Source organism: Coptis chinensis, chromosome 6 (genome assembly GCF_015680905.1).
Source record: "Coptis chinensis isolate HL-2020 chromosome 6, ASM1568090v1, whole genome shotgun sequence".
NCBI classification, from domain to species: domain Eukaryota; kingdom Viridiplantae; phylum Streptophyta; class Magnoliopsida; order Ranunculales; family Ranunculaceae; genus Coptis; species Coptis chinensis.
Window position 1 is genome coordinate 4,878,062 of NC_141461.1, and position 27,493 is coordinate 4,905,554.

General features: G+C 39.1%; 3 protein-coding genes across 4 annotated transcripts; 1 reads left to right on the forward strand and 2 right to left on the reverse strand.

Annotated features, from left to right (window-relative positions):
- Positions 1 to 4,459: 4,459 nt before the first annotated feature.
- On the reverse strand, positions 4,460 to 5,736 carry LOC147490959 (proteasome subunit alpha type-4-like). The gene is made up of 2 exons (XM_086566299.1): positions 5,694 to 5,736; positions 4,460 to 5,358 (listed from the first exon to the last, which is right to left on the reverse strand). Exon 2 carries the CDS (start codon positions 5,344 to 5,346, stop codon positions 4,594 to 4,596), a length of 753 nt encoding a protein of 250 aa, XP_086422425.1. The 5' UTR covers positions 5,347 to 5,358; positions 5,694 to 5,736; the 3' UTR covers positions 4,460 to 4,593.
- Positions 5,737 to 6,622: 886 nt separating this feature from the next.
- LOC147490960 (vacuolar protein sorting-associated protein 9A-like) lies at positions 6,623 to 10,600 on the forward strand. Its single transcript, XM_086566169.1, has 5 exons — positions 6,623 to 6,993; positions 7,223 to 7,370; positions 7,957 to 8,127; positions 8,551 to 8,730; positions 9,501 to 10,600. The coding sequence occupies exons 1-5, from the start codon at positions 6,884 to 6,886 to the stop codon at positions 10,356 to 10,358; spliced, it is 1,467 nt and encodes a 488-aa protein (XP_086422295.1). The 5' UTR covers positions 6,623 to 6,883; the 3' UTR covers positions 10,359 to 10,600.
- A 1,090-nt stretch (positions 10,601 to 11,690) lies between these two features.
- Positions 11,691 to 26,907, reverse strand: LOC147490961 (PHD finger family protein). 2 transcript variants are annotated; one of them, XM_086563883.1, is made up of 19 exons: positions 25,376 to 26,907; positions 21,610 to 21,695; positions 21,092 to 21,502; positions 20,884 to 20,967; positions 20,303 to 20,719; positions 19,293 to 19,359; positions 17,997 to 18,138; positions 17,800 to 17,912; positions 17,385 to 17,609; positions 17,008 to 17,255; positions 16,708 to 16,923; positions 16,404 to 16,625; positions 16,251 to 16,304; positions 16,001 to 16,066; positions 15,767 to 15,907; positions 15,634 to 15,687; positions 15,019 to 15,078; positions 12,477 to 12,878; positions 11,691 to 12,402 (listed from the first exon to the last, which is right to left on the reverse strand). In XM_086563883.1, exons 1-19 carry the CDS (start codon positions 26,694 to 26,696, stop codon positions 12,235 to 12,237), a joined length of 4,497 nt encoding a protein of 1,498 aa, XP_086420009.1. In that variant the 5' UTR covers positions 26,697 to 26,907; the 3' UTR covers positions 11,691 to 12,234. The 2 variants fall into 2 exon arrangements, with proteins under 2 accessions (XP_086420009.1, XP_086420010.1); XM_086563884.1 differs by lacking the exon at positions 25,376 to 26,907 and adding an exon at positions 24,599 to 24,679.
- Between the last annotated feature and the right edge of the window lie 586 nt (positions 26,908 to 27,493).

Below are 27,493 nucleotides of genomic sequence, written 5' to 3' on the forward strand. Positions count from 1 at the left end.
CTACCAACCCAAAGGCATACAAATCAAACAGACATACAGTAAGCAAGGAAGAAAAAGCAAAGAATAACAATATAGCCTTAATATAAAACAGTTAGCAAACTGACGACCGCAGTCCAGCCTCAGGTCGCCGAATAAGCCGAGCTGCTGGGTCTACCCAGAAAATCCAGCCCAACTAAACATCAGTATCATAAAGACAGACAAAGAAAAGGACGAACTGCCCAGGTAACCCCAGGAAATCAGCTCTATTGTTTTAGGCCAGAGGCCGCTTACAAACACAAAAACCAGACAACGACCTCTCAAATACCACCATCGAAGCCTTCCACAAGAGGGACGTCCAACACTTGGGAACAGCTCGGATCACCAGGGGACGCCACCACTCCTTCCGCTTAACGTATTCACCCTGACCGCCAACGGCGGTGAGGTCGATCCCCAACCACCTCACCAAAGAAGAAGAAGAAAACCGGGGACCAAAGACTACCGACCTCGAGTGAATCGATTGCCGGTCTATTGCCGGTCCACGCGGCGGCTGGCATTCTCGGGCGGTCGCCGATCTCGCCTCCGGTTCTTCTATTTCAAAGACGGATAGCAAGATAGGCCTCCCTCGCTTCCATCGCAGAAGTTTTACAACGCAGCGAGCCGAGCGATAGCAGCAGCAACTTTTTTCTTCAGATCGTCGACCTCATGCCTTACCGCTTCGTTCACCGACGCCCTATCCAGAGATACACCCGGGCCAGGCCTTCGCCAGATCCAGCTCCACCTTCTCCGATTGAGCTATCGCCGAGATCGGAGACTTCGAGCCTCAAGGACTCAACCTCCGACTTCTCCATCTCAAAGAACAAAGCAGGTTGTTTTCAATTTCGGTACCCGCAATCACCGCAAAATTTTCGCACATAGTACCACAAACAAACGATAAAAGCAATGTACAATAAGTAATAGCAAAAAACAAGAATAACGACCACTTACCGCACAAATCGCCTTTATCCACCCCTCTCGATTCGACTCCTCCTCCTTTGGCATCAAGATCCTTCCTATCACCATCAAGCGCCATCCCTCCGGCAAGCAAGCGGCTATGGGTGCGGACTTGTAGCTGCATCCGACCTCTTCACATAGCGCTTCTTCCCCGTTTGTCTCATCAATGTACATCAGGTTGCGCTCCATTTCGTCCCTTTCCAAGATCGGACGCCCCTTACCAAAGATCTTGAGCCAACTTTCCCTTCATCTTGCCTGAGGCATCTCCAACAACACGGGGTCGAACGACCTCCGGGACAACCTCCGGGCCGTCCTCAACCAGAACGCTGAAGTCGGGCATCGGCCTCGACCTCGGGTTCGAGAGCTGCCTCCCACCCATTCGAACCTCACCACCTCAGGCGGTCCGGCCACCCTCGCAGATCTTAGCAGGTCCGGTATCTCGAACGCCGGAGGGAACGTCCTCCACGTCGAACGGAGCATCCTCCCGACCCATCCCCGACCTGACCGGAGGCCCCAAAGACTTCGGGGGTCGCTTAACCCCAAGACGCCCCGATTTCTATCCTCTCGGTCACCGGATCACTCCCACGCTTCTCCATAACACGACTTTGACGCCCCTTACCACGAGCCCTACTTTTCTCGAGCTTCCCTTCTCTCGAACGACAGCCCTCCACGCTCCCTTAAAGAATTCGGCGACCTCGGGCAACTTCGCAATTTTTCGCCCCGAAGTCAACCTAAAGCTCTCGACATCGCCGGTTCGTCTCTCAATGCGGGACGGTTATCCGTACAAAAGACAACATAACAAATATTAGATCAATAGGATCAATCGTTATCGCGATAAAACCTAAGAAAACGCATCGGTACCCACCAGTGAAATCACAAATTTTTTGTCAACACCGAACCCACTCGCGCAAGAGTTACCCACTAACAGAACGGTCTTTTATCCCAAGACTCGTTACTCACTCCATCCAGAACGGGTGACAGAGTAGCTCGGGTTTGCAAGCTAAAGTTATATGCCCTAGATCGCTTCAAGGTGAAGTGCTCAATAATATCAGCGACTTCGATCCGATATTCACCGCTGGCGTTCAACAGGTCGAACACCTTCAACAACCGCCACGTGTTACCAACGAACTGCACAGGCGCTTTGCCACAGTGGTTCAAAAATTGACAAACCAACTTCGAAAATGGTATCGTCATATGTGCCCTCAACTGCCCCTCGCAGACGATCACCCCGTGGTGCGGTGGGACGTACCTATCGCTAAAGACTAAAGATGCGACAGTTCGGGCTCGTGGATCTCCGGACCGTTTACGGTTATACCATATCTTTTTCCTCGATATGGAAACGCCTCAAAGCGTGTTTATCCACAATTTAGTTGGCGGTTTCGCCGAAGACGACCTCTCACCGCGTCCGGTGCCAACGCCAAGAAACTACGTAAGATCGAAAGCATCGCCTTTCCTCACTCACCCTCATCCTCATCACCTCACCCCGCGATACCAACCGATTCATCCTGTCTCCTCCTCATCCTCCCAACCAAGGGGAAACTTCACGGATCTCGCTCGAACGAAAGTGTCATCGAACCGACATCTTTCTCCTCTAAACTTATCAAATCTAGCTACTAGTATCTAACAGAGTACCCCTAACAACTCTAGCATTTAAGCTTAGCACCAAACAAGGGAAACGGGTTCAAAATGGCAGAGCACTAACCCGAAGATTGATGCTTAATGAAGTTTCTCTACCAAACCGGCAAAAAATGAAGTCTCGGTCACGCAAGTAGGATTTTTGAACAACCGCCCCTCCCGGTTTCCAAGGCATTATGATTACACCCTAGCCCTAGCCATCCACGACTTCCAAGTAATCGTCTTTGTCTTTTCGCGATCCCGAAAAAACGGGCGCCGTTTTTTTCTTCTCGCGAATCGCCGGATCCTCGTCACGCACGCACACGCCACACGATCATACTAACTACGCGACGCGGTTAACACCACCGTTTCTACACCGATCGCGGGCCGCTTCCCAAATATCACATAGTACGCGCGTGTTATCGTTTTCTCGCCAGGTCGTTACCACAACCCACCGGAACGTGGTAGGGAGTGATATTCTCTATCCAAAGACGCTTTAGCATGGTGGAACTAATGCACCGACCTATGATATCGTCGCATCCACGAGCCAACATCACGCCACAAGACGATCGCAACATCACGCGAACTACACGGGATGACACGGACTCCTATCCATAAGCAATCATGACCAAGGAGTACTTGCACTAATCCTCGACCGCGACCATCGATCACGGCCGCAAGCTACTTGCTCAGACTGTCACTCCTCATCATCACAGCAGACCTATGTAGATATTTCTCACGTGCTCCCATGATCCACACCCCACGTTGGTGACATCCTCTACACGTGGAGGGTGAGGATACACTCCCAATCTCTATAAATACCACTCCTATGAACTACGCCGGAATTCGATTCTACTCGAGCCCCCAAAAGGAGTAAGATCGTTTTTCGCTTCCAAAAGCCGAACTCGGTCTCACCCATCCATCCATATCAGTCCCCCAGAGACTGTTTGTAAGGGAATATCACATCACACCTTTACAACCTAGATTCAGTTAATATACAAAGCAAGCAAACAAACAAAGAAGAATTTTGGATAGTGTTGTTATTACCTTTAATGAATTTTGGCTCTATTTATTTATTTTACAAAGGAAGCAGTGTTATCAGGGCCGGCTCTGAGTGTGTGCCAGATGGGCTCTCGCACAGGGCCCATGATTGTTCCAATCTAGAGCAAATAGTAAAATTTCAGTGCAAATATTGCTTTTTTTTTCCAAATCAGTGGAGTGGAAACCAAATTCTAATGAAACTTTAACTGCAAGCAAGGTTATTATATACCCCAACGGCGGGCTAGCAAAGTTTCATTGGTATTTCATATGGGCTGCTAACAAACTGAGAAACTCGGCCCAGTTGCAATATCAATCGAACTTGACATTTGACTACTTGAGCATGTTGAAGCTCCACTGACTCGGTTCAAATAGCATCCCTACAGGTAAACTTAACCCAGCTACACGACTCATTTTTGTCTTGCTCGAACGTGTTGCAAAAACATGACCCAAGAGTGAACAAATTTGAGGGCACATTCGAAAAATAAGACGACCTTAAGTATAGTCTAATTATCATAAGGCAAATTGCATATTAACTTTGTTGAGTGCAAACCTCGATGCACCTAATTCTACTCATGTGAAAAATACTAAGCTCTTCGATGCAAAAACTAATAATGAGATCCATGTAGGGAGATTACAAGCTCGGAAATGATTCACAGACAATTCTGCAAGTATCAGCTTATACAACATTATGCTCACTTTAATGCCTTAGTTTCAGACGCCTAAAACTTGCTGAGCTAATATTGACGGCTAAATTGAACTCACTAAGGAGAACTATGTGCACTGAAAATATACCATTAGAACATCACCTGGAAATACAATGGCATGGTTCAGATAAGTACAAAGAAACCATACGTAAAAAGCATCAGCAATAAGCATCCAGTTGAGTACCCATAAAAGACGCATTAAAGTAATCCAAATATGCCTGAAACAAGATTGCAGCGAAAACAGTTCTTAAAGACGGGACGTTACTCAAGGCTCCTCTGCAACAGGCTGGTTTTCCCCAGCATCGATCAGTAAGCGACCAAGTGCCTCAGGCGAACAAACCTGGTATTTAGCCTCGCCGGAAGGTGATAGAAAAACTTCAGCAAGTTCAAGTTTATCTGGAGTGAGACTAGTGCTGTCCATGGTCTTCTTGAGCACCTTAAGTGCAAGTTGGACAGCCTCCTCCCTTGTGATATCATCTTTGTAATCCTGCTTCAGTATTGACTGGGCAGTTTGGTTGTTTCCTCCTATTGCTGCAGCTTTCCACCCACTATAGTTTCCACTGGGGTCACTCATGTAAAGCTGGAATCCGTAGTTTTTGTCCCAACCAGCAAACAGAAATGACACCCCAAACGGACGAAGCCCTCCAAATTGTGTGTAACCTTGTTTAGTATCACATAGAGACTGAACAAGCTGCTCAACAGGCATTGGCTCTTGGTAAGAAAAAGTGTAGCGTTGGGCTTGGACTCTAGCAGTATTGATAAGGATGTTGGCATCCGACATAATCCCAGCCACAGCACAAGCAACATGGTCATCAATCTTGTACATTTTCTCAGTAGTTTTTGAGGTTTGGAGGAGCTTGGATGTAACTTTCTTTTCACCAACTAAGACAACACCGTTATTGGACAATAGACCAATTGCACAACCAGCATTTCCAATGGCCTCCATTGCATACTCTACTTGGTAGAGACGACCTTCAGGTGAGAAGATTGTTGTGCGGCTATCATACCTCCGAGACATGGTCAGATATTACTGCAAAAAATAACATACAATAAACGGCTTAACCTCGATAAATAGACAATGCATAACCTACAAGAAATATATACCATACTGAGACTATCTATGCATCATGTGCAGCATAGATATAAGCTAAACCCAATCCCCTTTCATCACTGTGTACCAAAATCCACCCTTTCATCTCCCTACCAAAACGCCAGTATGCAAAAAAAATGTGCCTTTTCAAGCCAAAAACTAGTCTGACTACACTACACCTGGTCTAGAAGTAAATTTGAGCTAAATAAATCATTTTTCTTTAACACGAGACATTAATAGCATTGATTGGAACCAAAATAAGGTGAAGGAATTACCGAGAGAGTGATCTGCTGCTGTTGTTTGTTATGGATTCAACGCAGAAAATAATTGATGCTTCAAGTAATAAGTAAAACCTTTTTTTGTGTTTGTTCCCCAAGAAATTGGACATGGGCTGGGCTTTATATCTGCAGTATATACTGCTATACATAAATGGTATGGGCTCAATTAATTCACAACGGCCCAGACTCCAAGCCTTTTAGGGACGGGCTTAGACTTTAGGTTTCGAACAATGGGAGCCTGTAGTGTCGCAAAGTTGCAACTTCTTTGAGGTTATGTTTAGTGACAATGAGGATATGCTAATTGAGATACTCTTGAGATTGATAAGCTCACAGTCAATTTTTATTTTTTATTTTTGCTAAAGATAACATTTCTTCTATAAATACCATATTGCGTTTGAGGTATAGATAATATGTTCTCTTTTAGTGATTTAATCTAATATGAAATTTTAATTTTTTTTTTCAATATTACCAATTGAAAAAAGCTAAATTAAATAATATGTTTTTTAATCAAGAGGTTATAATGATTTATCCTCTAATGTATTCTCTTTAAGGAAGGTGGTGTACCTGAAGTGGAAAGGTGACGGTAAAAATTAACTGAGTAACGATTACTAATTATTTTGGTGCTTCAAAATGATGCTTTAACGATTGTACAACAACTTAAAATCTAAATCTTTGGTCGTCATCTCAAAATTCAACTTTATAGTTAGCTCATTAATCACCGTATTAAAATGTAGTTTTATTTGATTCGATGAATGAACTCGATAAATTAGATAAAGAAAACAAAAAATGTTATTATGATTGAAACTAAAATTTCGAGTTAGTATATATTTTATCAGTGTACAAATTTTGAAAATAACTTTTCAATTTTTTGTAACGGTAACTTGGGCAAAAATGAAGTGGCCCAAATTAAAGGCCTTGTTACGTCCGTCTTCAAAGTCCACACACGCTCTGCAACTGCCCTTTTCTGTTTTTTTACCCGACTCAACAACCATAAAAACCCCCGGGCCATTCTTCTTCTCCATTTTTCATAAAAATCAATACTTTATCTCAAAACTCAAACATGGGCAGCTCTGATCCAATATAATCGATGAATATATAACCTGGGCTTTACTTAAATTTCAATTCTGGGTGTGGCAATAGTAGTACTAGTACTTGTTCTTGTAGTTTGAAGTGGTGTGAAAGTTGATATGGAGAACGCGGATGTGTTTGGCTCATCAACAGCTCCACTTACTTGGCATGATTTCTTGGAAAGAATGCGTCACCCATCTGCTTCTGATTTCGTTAAATCCATCAAAAGGTTATCTCTTTTTTCTCCTTTATTTTCTGTTTGGAATTTTTAACTGTGAAACTTGATATTGGATTGTGGATTTTGGTTAGTGACTATCGTGTTGTTAATTTGGTTTGAAGACTGCATGGTGACTAGAGCTTATGTTATAAGTTTTATAACAATGCTGATTACAAAGCTGTCTGTTTTCTATATTCTGTTTAGAAATTTGTTCCTTATATTTCATTTTTCTATTTTACAGCTTTATTGTTTCCCTTTCAAACGATGCCCATGATCCAGAAAAAGATAGTGCTGCCGTACAAGAGTTTCTTACCAAAATGGAAGGAGCTTTCAGGGCTCATTCACTTTGGGCTGGTTCTTCCAAGGAGGAATTGGAGAGTGCCGGTGAGGTGAGCTAATTTTACATTTATTCTAGCTTTTCTGGCTTTCCCCAAATTAGTTTTTAGTTGACGTGTTGCATCAATCAGTATTATGTTTAGACAGCTAATAAGATATATCAAGCTAACTGTAATAAATTCAACAGTGCTCAGACGAGTTTGTTTGATATGCTTCTTCTAAGACTATCATAAATGAGGGGGTTGTGATTCGTGAATCTTTAAGACATCAATCGTTAATCCGGAATCGTGAAGGGTTTTGGAAAGTACCATGTAATTACCTGAAATTGATCATCCCTTAATTGCATTTATATTAAAGTCTTAATTCAGCTTATGGTGATATTAAGCTTTACAATTGTTGTATACCATTGCATTTACCAACATATAGACGGACGAATGAAATTTGTAAGACTGAGTGAAAAACATTTTGCATAAAGTCACATATCTCTTTGGAAACTCCAATGATTCAAGGCCAGCTGTCTTTAACCGGCCTCACTTCAATAGCTTTACACCAATAACTGGATAGTAGTACTTGTTTTTTTAGTAGATATTGATACTGGATACATTCACTTACCTGTAATTGATATGCATGAAATTGCAGGGCCTAGAGAAGTATGTCATGACAAAACTATTTACTCGTGTATTTGCATCACTTCCGGAGGATGTTAAGTATGATGAGAAACTATCCGAGAAGATGGCATTAGTACAACAATTCATTCGGCCAGAAAATTTGGACATCCAACCTGCCTTCCAGAATGAAACTTCATGGTTGGTGAGTAAATTTAGGTGCAATTGCGGGTAGGTCATACCATCATTGTATTCCTACATTTAGGAATTGTTAGCACTTGCTATTCCTACTGTGCTCCTCCTGTCTCTGTGATAGTTTGTAAACATGTTAGGGACTATGGTGACACTTCTTCTTTCCCAAAAAAAAAACCCAGTGTCCGCTCTTCGTATTTTCCTGCTCTTACAAAAACATAGAATATATGGAGCCTTCTTTAATGTTGTATGTAATCTGGTTTTCTCAAGAAGTGATCTCTATCTAAGTAAATAGTTTTGAGATGTTTAAACTCGCTTTCATGTTTGTATTAAGTGATAAAAAGAGCTTAGTTCTATATATGTTTGAGCATGTCTGTACATATACACATGCATTTATTATCCATGCAGTTTTATGTAATTGTGTTCCTTTCTGCAGCTTGCACAGAAAGAGCTCCAGAAGATCAATATGTACAAAGCACCTAGAGAGAAACTTGTTTGCATCCTAAATTGTTGCAAAGTCATCAACAATTTGTTGCTAAATGCCTCTATTGCTTCACACGAGCATCCTCCTGGAGCCGATGAGTTTCTTCCTGTACTTATTTATGTTACACTAAAGGTACTCATTTCTTTTCTCGATAAAAAAATGGTTGTTCATTATATAGACTAGCATTCTGGGACGCGCGATGTGCCTATTTCATTCGCACTTATTTGGTGCTCATTGTATTGAGATTTCAAAAAAAAAAATCAAAATCAAAATGGTATCATTAGAGGCAGTTTCGTAATTTGCAATATAGGGGCACTTTTGTAATTTACATTGGGGCAGTTATGTATTATGGACTGTTCTGTAATTTAGACAAAGTATAGGGACTGTTCTGTAATTTAGACAGAGTATAGGGACTGTTCTGTAATTACCATAAAGAATAGAGATTGTTCTGTAATTTACGTCAAGCATAGGAACTGTTCAGTAATATAATTAAACATAGGGGGCAGTTTAGCAATTTTTGGTAAAGTACAGGGATAGTTTGGTAATTTCAAGTAGGAGCCGTCTGAAAATATCCTGTTCAACAGCCCTTGCCCTTTAAAGTAGTTATTTACATGTTTGGTGTAATTTATTAGTTGTTTCTTCTTTATGCAGTAGCATACATGTTCTTCTGTTACGAGTTAAAGATTTCAAACTTTTTATTTCTTGGGCTCCTGTGTTTTTTCGATAAAAATTTCATGAACTTGTGTCTTAGTCATGTAGTTCAATTTAATGTGTAGTGGTTTTCTGATTTATGGTTGGTGATATTAATGTAGATACACACGTTAAAGTATTGATGATATGTGGTAACACAACATGCATAAATCTTTCTAGTGTCTGCATAAACCAGAGTTTGTCTTCTGCAGGCTAACCCTCCACAGTTGCACTCGAACTTGCTGTATATACAACGTTACAGGTGTCAGTCACGATTAGTTTCAGAATCCGCTTATTTCTTCACAAACATGCTCTCTGCAGAGTCTTTCATTTCAAATATTGATGCAAAATCACTTTCAATGGATGAGACCGAGTTCGAAGAGAATATGGATTCTGCTAGAGCACTCCTATCAGGCCTTGCTACCAATCTAGATGGTGAAGGTATACGTGGAGAAATGGATCGGGATGGTTTCACTTCAATAACTGAATCAATGAAGTCCAAGCCAAATGTCAAGAATAAACGGAATAGTATGTCTTTTCTTAAGGGGCATCCACCCCAAGCATCTCCAAAGAAATCTGAAGAGGTTCCAGATGTGAATAATCAAGATTTGATAACAAAGAAGCCATCCATATCAGATTTGGAGAATAAAGGGGCTGCTGAGCTCTTGAAAGAGGATCAAGCCAGCAAAGCTTTCCAAGAGTATCCTTACTTGTATGCACATGTCGGTGATCTGACGATCAATGATGTTGAGGACCTGCTAAACGGTTACAAGCAACTCGTCTTTAAATATGTTTGTCTTTCTAAAGGGATGGATATTGCTTCTCCATCACTTCCTTTGCCTATATCACAAACTCAAACCCAACCAGACAGTGAAACTGAGAAAGAATCTGAAAACACAGTGGCGGCAGAGATGAATACCAAGAACTATGAAGATGTGGATGGGGAGGATGGTAATCCTGATAAAGGTTCAGTTCGAATGGAAAATTCCGAGTCCAAGTCCGAGGAGTCCGAGGTGCCACGGGACGAATCAACACCCCAAGTAGATGACAAAGATGAGATTTCCCGCTAATGACCCAAATTTTTTTTATGTAATTTCAAATTTTACACCATAGCAAGTTCAGTCATTTCCTTTTTGCCTATAGTCCTGTAGAATGGCAGATCATCACTTGTAACTTGGTAGCAACTACAAATCCATTTGTATTCTCTTCCTTATGATGCATATTTTAGTCAGAGCATTGTGGATTGATGTAAGAATGATAGAGATAAACACTAGTGTCGTGATATACATTTGGTCTCCGGATGGTTCTCGTATTTACTGTTTTAACTATAACTTAAATCTAGTATTATCTGAAGGAAACACATTGGGCAGTCGGAATCATCCAAGCAGCACAGTTAGGGTGGAGAGAAATCCAAGGCATGCTCATATTTAATGAGAACTTTAGTTAATGTGGCAGTCCCATGGGAATTTTTCTCCATAGGCATTATTAAACACGCTCATCGTAATGTGAATACCGAAATAGCTTGCCCTGACACGGTATAAAATGATTAAATGATTTGCAGTAGAAGTTGAGCATAAAATGGCAAGCTCCTTCCACACCTACACCCTGACGAATAGCACCCACTGTCTCAAGTCTCAACTCTCGGCAGGATTTTGTAGGCACCCACTGCACGCCATCCACAGTCCAGAGTATAACATTGTGAATGTCTAGGTAATGTCAACCAAAGTTTATTGTAGCTTGACTTGGAATTTCCAATTATTTAACCTTGCTTATGTAAACAAATTATAGTCTCGGATAATTATTAAGAGTTTATTCAAGTCTCACGTGAGAATGCAGAAGTCCACTATAAAAAAATCAGTCTGAACCTCCAAAATAACTGTTCAATTTTCTACTGAAGTAATTGGCTGGTTTGTATTTTAGACCGCTTGTGAAATTCCTTATCATCGCAAATCATGGTGAAAATTAAGAGAAAGGAAAAGAAGATCATACATAGGAGCAAGTACTGAAGCTAGATCATTTGTTCCTTTGCTTAGTTTTTCAGAAAAAAGAACGAAAAACCTGGTGCTGGAGCTAGATAATTTGAACGGAAAATACATCTGAATTCACCAGAATGGTCGCCTTTTCTAACTTCAGATTCCATCCCCACCTTGCCTAACGTCCAAATTATCTTTATTTTGTTTCTTTTTGCCCCAGAAAACAACAATACCAAATTACCAAATACAATAAACCTCAGAAGTCAGATCTCATGTAAAGAGAGATAACAAAACGAGTTATTCACACCCAAAATCCATCATGTGAGGATCTCATAAGCAAAGAATAGCAACACCTGTGAACAACACGCAAAACATTCCATACTTTGTGTAAACAAATGACTATCCACCTGTTAATGAATCAAATATTGATTATTCTTGAACATTTCTGATTGCATTAATTAACTTCCTCGGTTTCTAAAAATATTGTACAATGGGCTGCAAGCGATTATCAGAAAAATTCTAGCATCATGGGACCTTGCGCTCTTAGCATCACAAAATGTACAAACTTTACAGAACATGCAACATAAATGATGCCTTCTACTATCTAATATACAGTTTACATCAAGGCTCCCATGCAGCACATCCACCAGGTGAGTTGGCCGCTAAGCAAGCTACTCAAGCCTGTTGGCATACATTAAAGGGATTAGAAACTAATCCTCGCTCTATACAGTTACTCTCAGAAATCATATACAACACTGCCGTCAAAACTTTCTACCTAACCGAAGTGGCATCTCCTACGGATATGGATACATTCACCAGCGCCAACCCGTCATTCTTTCCCTTAAAATTCTCACTTCCTGCTTCAAAATTACATTAACTTGTCCAAACTCCAAGCAGAAGTATTTCTCTGGGTCAACGGGCTTCAGGCCTCTAGAAGGGAGATCAAAGATCCAACAAGAATAATATCTTGCCCCTAGCCATCAGGTCCTAGCAACTCATCAGACCCTCTTTCACAGTGAGCTGGCTTCTCCTTGGGCAGGCAAACAATAGGAACATAAGCAAATCCTTTCGGTAATCGCTGATTCTGAACAGATGCTTGGTCCGAAGTCATCACAAGCTCCTTTTGAAAGGTCTCAGTGTACTGCATATTCATACAAAACAGCACAAAATCAATATTCAAATGAAAGAAATAAAGATAAGAGCTCATGTTTCTACCTTCCTTAACTTTGATCTCTCCTCATCATCTGTTAGGTTCCGAGAATTAATGGATTCTGGTCTCTGAGGAAGTTGTTTCCCAGAAGACAGGGGGCGGTCAGTTGGCTTTATTGCATCAAATTGTTGGGATGTGGAGCTGTCATCAGTCCTCTGGTCAATATCCATTTGCACAGGACAAATAACTCTGCGCTTACCAGAAAGTGCGCTGTCCACTGTAATATCTTCAGACCTTTGCATTGCGTCACTGCAAGATTTGTTATCATCTACATGCCCTCTGAGGGAGGTTGTGGCTGATTCAGAACTAACATCAGGAAGGAAGAAAGGACTACGCACAAGCACTGAGAAAGCAACAGAATCTCTCTTTGAAGCAAGTATGTTGTGTGAACAAATAACCAACTCCCGCTGCAAATAAGTATTCAGTAAGTAAGGGGACTTCACATAATGACGACAAAATACTGTAAAGTAATAATTTGGAGAAGAAATCAATCATAAAATCAAGCATGGCTAAAGTCAAAGAAGTAAAATACAAGCCCAACATAATGCTATTACAAATATCAATGGCTCCGAATCTGGAGCTCTATTAAGAGCATGGGAATTGAAAAAACACATGAATATCTTAATGCTCTGTTTGGTTCGGTGCACCGAGTTGCAAATGACAAATGGCTGCAAATGGCATGTGATTGCATTGCATCCAGCTTACTTGTGTTTGGTTAACCCAAGGCAAAAGGATATAAAGTTGGTTACATTATCATCCCACTTCTTTTTTTCAAGAAACCACCTCTCTTGTGCTTGCATCTATTTACACAACTTTTTTGGTTGCAAGTGGATGTCATGGAAACTACTTATATAGTGCACATAATTGCAACTTGTTGCAGCAACCGCCTATTTGCATTTTGCTACCAAACACTGTTTTGTGGCGGTTACATGGTAATAGGTGCAATTGGCATGTAAATACATTGAACCAAACAAAGCACTTAATAGCAAGTATTCCCTTTTATTGTTTAAACAAAAATTGCCAAGAACTTAACATAAGCAGTTCATTGTCTCTACAACTGGGCCATGCAACATTAAAGCACCTCTAACGCACCTTGCTAATGTGACTAGGTTATCCTGACATTAAAGTACCTCTGAAGCACCTTGCTAATGTGACTAGATTATCCTGGATAATATCCAGCTAGCCTCCAGGGGGAATTGGTCAAATCACTAGGTCCAGGTCTCGATAAAACGATAAAGCAGTTTACAAGTGGACCATCAAATTTTAAAGCATCAATTGATGCACCTTGCCACATGCAACTATACTGTCCAGAATAATTAATCATCCAACCAGCCAGGAGACCTCGTTCAAATGACTAGGCCCCTGTATGAGAAGATACAGGTGTGTTGCACTAATATAACAGCCAATGTGGAAGACGAACAAAGGTTGTTTACATACACAGTAAGTCACCAGGATTGAGCTTCAGTTAAAGACTAAGGTACCAGCAATAATTACAATTTTGAATAAAAACCAATGAAGAACAAACCCCGTATGGACTGTGTTTGTTTATATTGTACAATAGCAGTGACAGAGTTAGTTTCAAACAATAAAAATGAGAATGTTCACATTCTGCTGAAAATCATTGGATGTTTGGATTCCATTTCAGATAGTGTGGTTCTAAAAATGAGCAATTATGCTCAGCAAAAAGAAGGAACTAAAGAGAAATTGATGCAATTCTGAATTTTAGCACGTGTTTCTTGGCGCTTCCAAGCCAATGAAGGGTCAGGATCGTGCTATACTACTTAGGTCAGCTTCATTTATACATCTTACAAGATCAACACTATATAGACTCAATTGAGTAATAGACTGAGAAGTTCTATTCCAACATATTCTTCCTAATCTCCCCTTAGATCTCATTAGCCATGACAGCAAGACAAAAACTTATTTAATAACCAACCTTACGCCCATACGCAACCACCTGTAGTATTGCATAAGAGAACATTGTATGTTCTCTGGCAGTTTATTCTTGTTTTGCTCAACCATCAGGGTTGCAGGGCCCCTGTTTGGTGGAAAAACAAATGAAGTCCAGAGAATTCGTTCCTCTTAAGGATAGCAAACTGTGGAACATTCTATAATTTGCGATCGGGTAAGGAATTTGATTCGAGACGAACAGAATACATAGACTCCACCAGATATTGACATGGACTGCCAATGACAGAGAATCCAGATGCAATAACAATAAAGGCAGATGAAATCCTCACTTTGTCAACTAGGGTGTGTTATTCTCTTAGTATCCCAAAACGTGCTCACAAGGTTTAGGAGTGGATCTATTGTGTATTAGCACTCCAATACATCAGATATGCACGCTTTGCGTGAAATTACACTAATAAGCAATTGTGCGGAGTGTACAGTTTAAGAAATGTAAGTTTTACCTTTGCACCAATATTTACCTTCAGTGCCAGAATATAGAAATAGTAGGCTAACAAGCAACAACAAAAAATTGTAATAGATACAATGATGAGGTAAATTACAATAAGCACATCTTATGACACCAGTAACATCACTAACCTTCACTTTTTCTCGCTTGATGATTCTCTCACAAAGAAGACGTACCCTCTCAAGCTCAACCTGAAAAAAAAACAAAGGAAAAATAGAAGCAAATAAATTTCCAAATGTTTCTAATGACAAAATAAGACAATCAAAAAAGATTACAAATGTTTCTAAAACAAAATACGACAATCATGAAAGTGTCGACCCAAACATCATCAACACATTTTTTTTTGCACAAACCCCATAATTACAATTCATAGGGAAGTCATCTTCCAGTTTAAACCTGCTATAGCCCGGTGAGTAATACTGATACCTCAAACACAACAAAGTAAACGGCAGGACACTTTTGTAATCATACCAGATCACATATTTTATTATGACTGACACTCTCATTAGTTGAGGAAATTTATATAACCAGACCAACTCAACCTAGTGACGAATTCTACAGTATCTTCATTATGCAGGGGTAAGTGAATAAGAAGCCAAAAAGGAGAAGAAAGATGATCAAACAGATTGGTTAATCAACTAATTGAGAGAAACTAACCAAAGAACACTTATGCATTCACTTGACTACTGAAGGAAACAAAATACAATCAAGTCAACAAGATTAACTTGCTTAATGTTCTCCCTTACTCTAATTTGTTTCACGGCTTTTAGCTCCTCCGGTCCATGCTGCTGAGACTCAACCTGTCAACGATAATTTAGAGGCAACATGAGCATGGCGCCACACCATACACAATAGTTCTAAAAATAAACAGAACCATACCTTTTCTTTCTGCTCCAAGCTATGCTTATCACAGTAAGCCTTGTGCTGCAGCTTGCCTCCACCAGTTTTCACATGCATGTAAAACCCAGCATTTCTAGCGCACGAGGGATGAAATGTACTCTGACAATTGCCATAGTTACACTGCAGTTACACAACAAAAAATGTAATTATCCACATGCTCTGAGGGGTACAAAAGGAAATCTGATACAGTGACCAGCGATTTGGAAGCCGAACCTTAATACACAACCCGATTTTCCGACAGCAAATACAGCAAACTTCTCTTGCCTTCAAAATGGTCTCCTGATATTTGAAATATACACAGATGCAATTTTGTCAAGTAACCATAAGTCATGTGAAGTTGTAACTGGCTAAAATCAGTTTACTTAAAAAAAATCGAGCTTCAAGTATGCATGAGAATACATGCAACAGAATCACTATGATTTTCTTGAAAAAAGATCAACAAAATGTGCATTTGTACACATACCATTCCTTCAACTAGGTTAGCTTGACCTCTTCTGAATGCTGATTCCAACAACCACTAATACAGCAAAGAACAATTATACAAATCCATGTCAATGCATTTCAATAAGGACTTTAATATTTGGGTGATAAGGTTGAAATTTACTGCTTCTACTACCTCAGCACAAAACGCATGAACCCACTGTCCATCAGTTGACTTTCTGAACGCACCAGTAGAGCCACCGCATAAACCACACTGTGCAGCAACTGCAGACTTCTCACGAGAATGTATAGATAGGGATCTAGGACTTCCAAATGGAAATAGCTCTTCACAGAGTTCGCAGTACCACGGTCCAATATGATCTTTAACACCACGATAACAGCCAAAGTGGACAGATACCTGATTGTGTAAGACGTTAAATCCCAAAGGACTTGCAAACAACATAAAGCAAAATTTAAATACAGAAAAATTGCGCGAGAACCTTGCAGTTGCAACAAACAATGATTGGGTTCAACATTGTCTCGGATCTTCTACAGATATCACACAATTGCTGATGTTCGTTCAAAACTGATTTTAACTGGAAAACATCAGAAGGTTTTTCTGATGGAACCCTTCCAACAGCCAACCTTGAGAGTGTTTCCTTTGCCCGTGGCATCAGCTGAGAATGCAGGGGTGTCCTTCCACCAAAAGCATTCAACTACACAAGGATAGATCAGAAATAAATAAAAGAGAATAGAAAAATTCAAGAACTTGTTAGCACTTTATAATAAAATTTTAAAACCTCTTGATGACCCATTTCGTCATTTGAGTCTTTCCTAAAAGAAGATATTCTTGACGAAGCTGCTGCGGCAGCAGTTGCAGCAGCAAGAACAGCCTGAGCTTCTTTGTGCCTTCGCTCTTTCCTTCCTTGCTTCTTAGCTTCTTTAAGGCTGCATAAATATTGGTTGACCAGTACAGAATCCCATCTTCGCTTCCTTTCAGCATCAAGTTCTCCTGGAAGAGCTTTTATAGCCCTAAAAACTAAATCATCTGAAAGGCATTCAAGCACAATTTATTGTCAGAGGAAAACTGAATGTCTGATGTGATTAATTGACAAGCCAGATTATCCAAATGAATGGGAGAAATAGCCTAGGAAAGTAAAAGGGCTTAGGTTTATACCAGAAAAGCGCCTGCTTGTGACAGCACGATCAATTAGCTTATTCTGAAGGTATACAATCTCTCCTTCTACTTCATCTTCTGGCGAAAGCTCCAAAATTTCCATCCTTTTGGCCTCCACCAATTGTTCCAGTTTTAGATCAGATGATGTATGATCTGGATCAGCGCAAGGGGAACAGCAGCCACTGTTCTTAGACAAGACGTTGAAGCTCTCCCTTTCCTTCACACCTGCCGAGTAGAAATACCTGACATTTGAGTCACATAGTAATAACTAATAACTATAATAATAATAATAATTATTATTATTATCACAATAGTAATAATAATAGTAATAAGAATAATACTAGTACTAATAATAATAACAATAGCAATTGACTATTAATTTACAATAATTGACTAATTCGTAGCACATAATTACCATTGGAATCAAAATTAATCATTTTCTGCGCGACCAAGCCACCACTTTGCAATTGCATCAACCTCTTTTGGATGAAAGGATGAATAAACGAAGAAGAGGCTGACTCTGCGGTTCTGCAATGAGGATATGAAAATGAACGGAGCGTCCAAAAGTTCCACCATCACCGTACAAGATAGTATGCACTTAGAAAAACTTACAAGAGATTAGGTGCAACAGGAGTCACTAAATCAACAGAAGAAACAGGATGCTCCCCACTAGTATTTGTTGAGCCATCTCGCACAGAATCATCAACTGCATTTGCTTGATCATTCTCATACGAGCTGCCATTAGCAAGCTCAACTAGATTTACAAAGCAAAACAAGAAATCAGAATAGCAATAGACACATGACACTTCTAGAGAAAACATTCACATCAGCGTACATGCTAGGATTTCCAATACACAAACCACAACTATAAAACAATAGATGACTTCTTTTTCTCTAACCTAGCTTCCAATTTGGTTTATCCTCTACCATTTCAGATTCCAATCCACCCTAGCCAAGCCCCCAATCTGAACTGTTGGTAACAAAAACAACTGAGATCTAACCCACAAATATCTTGGTAGGTTCACTATAGTTTGCATATGGCATCTAGTAACATTATAAATAATTGAGATCTGTCAGGATCCAGACTCAGATGCTGTACAGAGAACCAAATCTTTACTATTTTTTTTTTATTTTGCTCAGTTCAGAGCTCCAATTCTTATATACTATTGAAACCAACCTTTCTCTTTTATCTGTCATATCCCTCTGATTTCATTACCCCCCTAACCCTTTCCTCAGGCCTCAACCTTAACCTTCCCTCCTTCCCACCACTGGACTTGTCTATTAACATTTAGTGCCTCTATAATGCAAATTGGCTAGTTGCTGTTCTAAAAAGTTGCTCAAAGGCATACGAAGTACTTTTCAAGTAATTACATGCACAAACTAAAAAAATTATTTCATTGCACTTCTGAGTCATACAAACACCAAAAAAACTCAACCATGCACCAAGATATATCCAAATTGGAAGCCACTGTCCTTACACAATAAAATTTTGCATAAAGCTTATAGTTAAACCAGTTCACAATGATATCCATATGCATACGAGCCTCATAAGTGAAAGGGAAAATAGTGAGACAAAAATATATATTAGCAAGATCTATCTATATGACGAGTTCCATGTGAATAAGGCACATTCAATAATATTTCCACTAACACTAGAAATTATAATAGAGATTATATGTGTGAAGTTAGATATTTTATAACTATTAGGTCGGTTGACAAAACATAAGATTAACAAAAAAACATGTTTGCATGTGATGTATTAAACAGGCTGCAAGCCTGCTTGCTCAGCCCAAGACAAAGCCAACCCAATGAGTAATACCATAATTAAGATACTGCGCATTGGTGCGTGCTGAGCAGGAAAGGCGATTTCTAACCTAAGAGAAAGAAAGAGTACCCATGATGTCGTACCTTGAGGTCTAACAGCTTGCTCAATTGAAGAACTTAATTCTTGGTAGCCTGAAGGCTCAGAAGAAACCTGACAAATAAGATTCACAATTATAGATGTTACTAAGGTGATAAATGTAGAATTATTAGAAGCAAAGTAGAAAATTAAAAACATGAAAAAGGGATCAATCAAAGAAAAAGGAAGAAATAGAACAAGAGTTGAGATCAAACAAAGAGTGTGTTTGATTGGAAAAGCCATCTACACTTGCTACACCTACTACCAGTCTACTACTAGGTCTCCAAAAAAAACCTGTGCAACAAAACACAAAGAGCTTGCAGGGAAACATAAGCTTCCACAATAGTGCACCATGGACAAGATTCCAAGTTGGTTGCTACAAAGCATGTGACCTGAGTTATTAAGAGTTGTGCATCAATACCAGCAGAAGTTTTCAAGACGAAATTTCCAACACCTCACATCTTCCTCTCTATTTTCTCACCTTCTTGATAACTGGCGAAGAAAATTAGGGTCCATATAACATTATATAGGATTCATTTCGATATTTCTGTAATTGCGTCCAAGACTAACTTTGAATTGTTAGTAAATCCAAGCAATAATGTGAAAGTTGAGTTACCAATGAATGACTTCAGTGAAAGTAAGACTCGTTACTAAATTCAATATGTCTAGAAAGCGTCCAAAAAAAAGCAATAAAAAGAAAAAGATGTCTCAACCAAGTGATTATGAGGCAACCCGTGTCAGACCAACCAAGGCATACTAAAGATGAAACTCCAATTACCAGTCCATCAAATTTCAACGACAAAACAAAATCTTCCGACTCATGTACGGTGGCAAAGATCAAGTTTCTACATACTATGCAAACCACTAAGTGCTCTTATGATGAAAAATAATATTTTCAAGTGATAAAAGACGGAATAACTTCAATTCCAAGTCACATGACTTAACTACCATACCCATAAACCATCAGCTACTTAATTCAAGAAGATAATTTGAAGCAACTTCAAACTTAGAAAATCACCTTTTCCTTGTCATCTTTGTCTTTACAGCAAGAATTGCCGTCAAGAAAAAGGGATCCATTACCATTTGCAAATTCTTTTATGTCTCCATTTGGAACCAGTGCATGTACATTAGTCTCACCTATCCCTATTGCATTATCATTTAGCTGTACATCCGTTCCCTTCGAGCACAAGACTTTCTTATCCTTCAAAATCCATATGTTACTCGATGGTATTCTTGGAGGTGTCAACTTCAAAGAGACTGTATTGGAGTTATTGTCCCCTTCAACTGCAACAACATTGTAACCATCAGGCCCTGCCATAGCCTTAAATGAAATTGCAAAACTGCTTTCACTCTGAACACGACCCATATACGCATGACTACGAAGCCACTGCACAATTTTGCAACGCAGATCAGGGATGTTGGAGGGGAGATCACCCTAGCAAGGAAAAATAAGAAAAACGAAATTACAAATATACCTATAAACAATCTTGATATCTCACAAAAGAAAGGGAAAACCAACTGAGCAGCGCGTACACTTCTAGAAATTTATCAAATTTCAAATTACATAAACACAATATGTTGCATTATTTTCTATAGTACCGCGAGAGTGGTGGCCAACAAATCAGATGAAATGCCTATCTCTGATGCTACATCACTCAAAATAGCTTTCCCTCGATCAACTAACTGCACCACCACCAGAACAAATGATTAAAGAGTTAAACAAACGAATTATGCATACATGCATCCTTTATAGTCCTTAACTAGTTTCAAAATACACATTTTCTGAAGGCATACTTATCCTAGCTACCTTCTTCAGGACTTGGACAGAATCCAAAGAATCAGATGCCATGGTATCACAATTGCCCGTTCCCTTGGGAGTCTTTTCTTCATCAATCTCATCAGCTGTCTCCACGCTGAAAGAAGAACGAGCATCACGACATTCTGACTCAGGCTTTGTCTCTGATTTAGGGACCACTGAATTTTGCTCCGATGATATCTCACTGTTCCCCGGTTCAGTAGAAATTGTATCTGAGCTAGGAACAAGGACCATGTTTTTGTCTCCGTTCTTACGCCCAAACTTCAATTTATGTGGTTTGTTCACCGGCAATTTTACGGAGGAGGAATCACAATCAGTAGGTACAGATGGATGATTATCTGATTGTTGAATACTATTCTCTTGAATGTCTGAATGCTTCGAGCAAAAAGCCTTCAACTCAACCTAATTCAGTTTCAGAATAGCGAAATTATTCCCACATTCCAAGGATGACACTGGATGATACCACAATAAAAGTAAATCATTGAAAGTTATTAATATAAAACACGTACAGTCTCATCTCCAGTCTTTCCCCAGATCTCCATCCTGTGTTTCGCTTCCCTTGCACATATAGGATGGAAAGAAGTTCTGCAAATTCCTGAACCAACATTCAAATAAATACCCATTAAACAAAAGGATAAATCATCATCAAGGTCATATCATCCAACAGTATCAAGATCACTTATTAAGGTTGCATCAAGTGCCATGAGATATGAAAACACTTCTGCAGCAAGGCATGACAATTTATCACTAGACCCAAAAAAAAAAGGTGTTGTTTCCAGTGTTTTTTTCCTAATCAGTTAGATTATCTAATAAATAACGAAGCACATCATAATGTAATCAAAAGGTGTGCTTAGGCATTTGCATGGGTATTAAGATATCCCAAATAGGTTGGCACCCGTTAGCCCCTCAAACTTTGCCATCCTGCATCTTGCTCTCTTCACAAGGCACTGACGTAAGCAACACAAGTCAAGGTTACAACTCAAACAATAGCAAAACAGCGTCCCTATTAAACGTAAAGGCGGTCGAAGTTTAATAGCTCTAAAAGTATGGCATGCTAAAGCCAATCAAAAGAGAAGTTCCTGGATGTTTCTTAATGTTAAAGATAGACACTCATGTCAGTAGTTCCAAAAGGAACACCAGCTAAAAGAAAGCCTCACATATACATGTCAAGTATACACCTAGGGGAGGGTGACTTTCCTTTTTGATATGTATATGGCACTTTATCTTTGTTTTGAATTTCTGACAACACTATATTTCCGCTTTGCATTGATACGTAAAATGGGAAGTAATGTCAATGATCTCCTTACATACCAAACAGGAGGTATAAATTTACTGATAATATAGTGCATAACTCGATTGTGACCAAGGCATGTGACATTTCATAACGACAACCTACAGTCTATTAGAAAAACTGATGCCACACTCTCCATAACTTTTCAACTTCATATAAATGAAATTCTACCTCAAATAAATTTGTTTATCTTGTCAACAGCAAGACAATGAAAAATACTAAAATCGCAATACTTCTTTACATCTAAGCAAAACATAATTTTGAGGAGTTAATACAACTTCAATTACCATGTAATGTAGTTTTGTAATATCTAACTACTTTATAAAGATCCTCAAGTGGATGAACATTCCATGTGAGTTAGAGACTATAAGTCCCTCTATCCAATTAGAGTCATTCATGTGTTCACTGCTAACAAGCTTGGCCAATCCAAGTAACCATTAGTCTTTCAAAGCCCAAAAAAAAAGTTTACCCAGGATAAGTCCAAAAACAAAAGTAATTAGTTCTTACAATCTATCAATGCATAAATTTAGTTCAATAAATTAGAATGCAAAAATAATTATTGAGATATCTTAATATAATACAAAATCAGAATAATCCAATTTGTAAAATATGTGCAACGTGTGTGCCAGTTGGATTGTAAGCAGTCAAATATTTAGTTCTCATATATCGTTCAATGCACAGCGTTTCGAGCAAGTGTGTGCCTCACCTGCCGCCTGCACTTCAAGCAGTTCGACCACCTTCACACATCAAGTTTTTTTTTTTTTTTTTTTGGATAAGTGAAATTTATTGATTAAGACGTAAACAGAGTAAAATACAAATGTGAGAGAGTCTCACAGACACAGTACAACCAGTTAAACATTAGAATACCATATACCTCCCCAGGCGTACACCCATAACAAAAAAAACGCCCATACAACGGTTCTAGCAAAATGACATTGGTGTAGAACAAAACTAGACCTTGATGGCCACATATCATACTAGTATCGTGTCAACCATAGTACCACAAAAAGTGATGAGTTACAAAGCAATTACAAGGACCCTCAACTAACCTACACAGGAACATTGGTTTACAAGTAATCTAATTCTTTTTCTAAGGTCATCAATTGTGAGGAAACTTTCTAGTACTGAGAGGTGCATAAAACAAACCAAGGATAAAAGGCACCACAATCTGCAATCCATCTAGAGAGAGTAAAATCTAACAACCACACATCCACACACTCAATTTGGCATCCAGTGCATACCTGGATACTGCTCGGGTAAGTGTACTTATAGCAATCAAGTATACGCAACTCTTTCAAAATGCCATTATACACAGTACATTATTGGATAAGGCTAAGAGATCTTCTTCATTATTAGTATTAAATTACTTGGAATAAAACAATAAAAAATGTAGGTCTGCTTCAGCAAAAAATATGGGTGTCAATGCCCAGCACAAAAAACTTTCCAAACGCATAAACCAAAAAAGAAAGATCCGAATAACTTCTCAGTAGAGAGAGAGAGAGAGTGCGAGAAAAGACAAGGATTTGGATCCCTTGCAAATACATTAGAAGTTACATTTTCAGGATACCAACTTTACAAAGAATAAGCCAAAAATATTAATAGTAGCACACAAATATATTATATTACATACTAGTTAATTGCTGTATCCTTTTGTCACTAATTTGTTTATCGTTGATTAAACCTTTTTATCAGTAATTTTAGTACGTTAGTTAGTCAGTTAGTGTTTCTCCTTTTTTCACCATATTTTTATCATCCATAACTGTGTCCTTGTTTAAACCCAAATCAACTAACAAAAATAAAACCAAACAATCATACAGCCTGAAGTCCTGAAAACGAAGTATGCCTCATTCTCCACATTTAATCATTCAATTAAAATCTCTTGACCTAAGTTGTCTGAAGTCAGAAAATTCATTTTAGAAAGAAGAACTCCATCAATCCATAGACATAACTTTGGAATTCACTAAACACCAACAGGCTGAAGATCCCAAATTCAGTATAATTTGTGTCTATGCATCAAGCTAACCTCCAGAATAAACAACCCCCTCCCCTCCCCCCACCCTATAAATCAAATGAGACATAAGGCAAAATGGCAAACAAAATGAAAAACATAGATATATAAGGTTTTTCTGATTAAACATGTGCTTGGTGATCATACGTATCTACAGAGAGTGAAGAATAAATAAGCATTATTTACTCTCATTACTTACCATTTACCTAGACTGATGAAATCCCATCCAAATGTTGCTCCTCCCGAGTCGAGAACACACCCCCAAACCATACATAAACACCTAATTGTCACCCCTCCAAGAGCCAAAAGTTCAAAACAATTTCTGAAGGAAAGCTAGTTTACAACACGATGGGAAGCACTTATGGTCTTATGGAAAAAGCTATAAATTATAAACATACCACTTTTCCTTTCCTTCATTAAGTTTTCTCTGTGCTTAACATTCCTTATGACCGTTTCCTAAAGACTTCAAGACGAACAACAATTTGATATTGGGACCAAAAAAATGTGCTTGATATAAATTCACTCGTAAATGGAGAATATCTGGTTCCAAACAAACAGCATTCAAACAGCTACTGCGTATTATATTGTTTTGGTTATATTTTTGAGTTATTTCTAATTGGAACAGATGTGTGGGCATGAAAACAACAACAGCAGCAACAAAAATAATAAATAAATAAACATAGTATGACATTTAACACTATTATTTACAATATGATGCAACTTACAACACACCTGAACAACTTTAAATCTTCAAAATTTCTAATAGATACCTGAAAATCACCATGAATCCCACTACCATATAACCACGGCCCATGGATCATTAAAAAACATGTCTACAGGGTAACGATTATATATATATATGACAGCCATGATACATATACAGACAGTATAGTCAACACAGGGCACTTTAAGTAATCCAGACAATGAAAACAAATGAAGCTATTTTCTTGAAAAATGGAGAAGCAGTAAACATTACCTTCAGTACAACGTATGCATGCACCACACTTCACCTTGCATACATGGCAAATTAACTTCTTCTTTTTATCATTGATCCCTTCAACATTCATAATTGGCTCCATTTTCCTCGTATCCTCCACGTAAACCTCAGGCATCCACTGACTACAAAATAAATGAACGAACTTGACAGGGACACTGGATTTGCTTCCCGCATTTCCACTGGCCACAGGTTTCAGAGCACCCCCTGCTTTTGGGCAAAGCAAACAAGGCGTCGAGATTAATTCAACACCATTTTCGCTGCAATACTGACACCATGAACACAGCCACACCCCATCAGACAATTCCTCCACGCCATAGCACTTCTGATGCACCGTGACTTTACACGAATCACATACCAAAAGCTGGTTTGCCTGTTCACCCAAGTCCCCCAAGCAACATACATGACAAACAGGCGAATCATATCCTTCAGACGGGCACACAAGACGGAGTCTATCCAATCCCGCTTCACTACCCAACTTAGTCCGTTTCTTCGAAGGACGCTCCGAAGCAAGTAATATCTTATCCCTAGCCCCCAAAAGCCACTCTATGCTACTCGAACTCGAACATTCCGTAGAATTCGAACAACCCTCCGATTCCTTCAAATCCCCTACATTACCCTCTGCCCCATCAATTTCCATCAACCGTTGTTCATTCCCCTTCTCCTCTTTAACAACAACAACATCCCTACTCTCCAAACCACCTTCCACAACTTCCCCAACACTAGCATTTTCCCCTAAACTACTACTACTACTACTACGAAGAGTAAAACACGAATCACTAACTAAACTACAAAACGAAGACTTGTCAAACAAAACATCAATATCTTTCAACTCAAGTGGTCTAAAATAATCCTCAGTCTCAACCCAGATATTATTACGACCCTTACTAGAAGTCGAACCACGTACCTTATGATGATTCCCACCTGACTGTAAATCCAAATTCAAATTCAAATTCAAATGCGCCCCACTCTTTTTCCTCCTCTTATGATGACTACTCCCACCAGCTTTGGACAACAATTCAGATAAACCAACAGGTAAAGTAGTAACCCTAGATGAATTCAACACTTCTTCAGAATCATATAGACATTTCTCACTCAATGCTTTTCTAGCTTGTTCAAAAAAGTCAATCTTTTTATTATTATTATTATCCACTTCTTCTTCTTCTTCTTCTTTGTGTTCTTTGTGTTGTTGCTGTGGGCGTTTTAAGGATACTTTAGAGATTGTTATTGGACCACAACCAGTTTCTATACCTCTACCCATCATCATCATATTGTTTTGTAGTTGACATCGGTTTTCAATCATTAAATGAAACCCTAATACCCAATTAATTAATTAATTAATTAAAACGAGGGTGGAGAAGCAAGTGGGAATTTTAGGGTTAGGGTTTTTTATTTAATTTTTCTGTTTTGAGGTGTGGTTTGTTTTTCGGATCTGTCGAAGACTCTACTCTTTTTTCTTTTCTTTTTTTTTAGGAGAGAGAAAAAAATGGGGAGAGAGAGAGAGGGAGATTCGTGCGGGAGAGTTTTTTAGAGAGAGAGAGGTTTTATTTTATTGGTGGGAAATAGACAAATTAATTATTAATTGTGAACTGTGTGATTGTGTCAACTGTGAACCGACTTACTAGTAAGGTGTATATTGTTTTTGTTTTTGTTTCTTTTTGTAAATTTGTGTGACCGCTGAAATTTGAGATGTTTATTTTTTTTACTTCGCGCGAATCTTAGATACTGACCTAAGGTGACGTCTCAATGACAACATATCAGGTAGTCCCGTGATAATTTTGTTAATATATTGATTCGATTAATATTTTCAACGTGTTCCTGTTAAGTGTTAAGAGCATACTTAGGAGTGATATCAACCTAGCACCAAATACCAAATTTCCAGGTTTGAAAACACAAATAAAATATCAAATCAAACACCAAATTAGCCAATATTTGGTTCCAGATTTGATGTTGTATCAAATTACTCACGCGGCTTTGGGAAAACCACGCGGTTTTTCCAACACCACGTGGGTTTGGATTGCTAAATGGGCTTCTATGGCGCGATTTTGGGAAAACCGCGTAGGCTTAGACTTCTATGGCGCGGTGTTGGCAAAACCGCGT

Bases quoted from the DNA above. Each gene is read 5' to 3' on its own strand.
- LOC147490959 (XM_086566299.1), bottom strand. From the start codon at position 5,346: ATGTCTCGGAGGTATGATAGCCGCACAACAATCTTCTCACCTGAAGGT.
- LOC147490960 (XM_086566169.1), top strand. From the start codon at position 6,884: ATGGAGAACGCGGATGTGTTTGGCTCATCAACAGCTCCACTTACTTGG. The intron at 7,371-7,956 runs GTGAGCTAATTT...ATGAAATTGCAG, and splicing joins AATTGGAGAGTGCCGGTGAG to GGCCTAGAGAAGTATGTCAT. The intron at 8,128-8,550 runs GTGAGTAAATTT...TCCTTTCTGCAG, and splicing joins AGAATGAAACTTCATGGTTG to CTTGCACAGAAAGAGCTCCA.
- LOC147490961 (XM_086563883.1), bottom strand. From the start codon at position 26,696: ATGATTGAAAACCGATGTCAACTACAAAACAATATGATGATGATGGGT. The intron at 17,913-17,996 runs GTAAGTTTTTCT...TCCTCATTGCAG, and splicing joins CCTGTTGCACCTAATCTCTT to AACCGCAGAGTCAGCCTCTT. The intron at 16,305-16,403 runs GTAGTAGAAGCA...TTGCTGTATTAG, and splicing joins TTCATGCGTTTTGTGCTGAG to TGGTTGTTGGAATCAGCATT.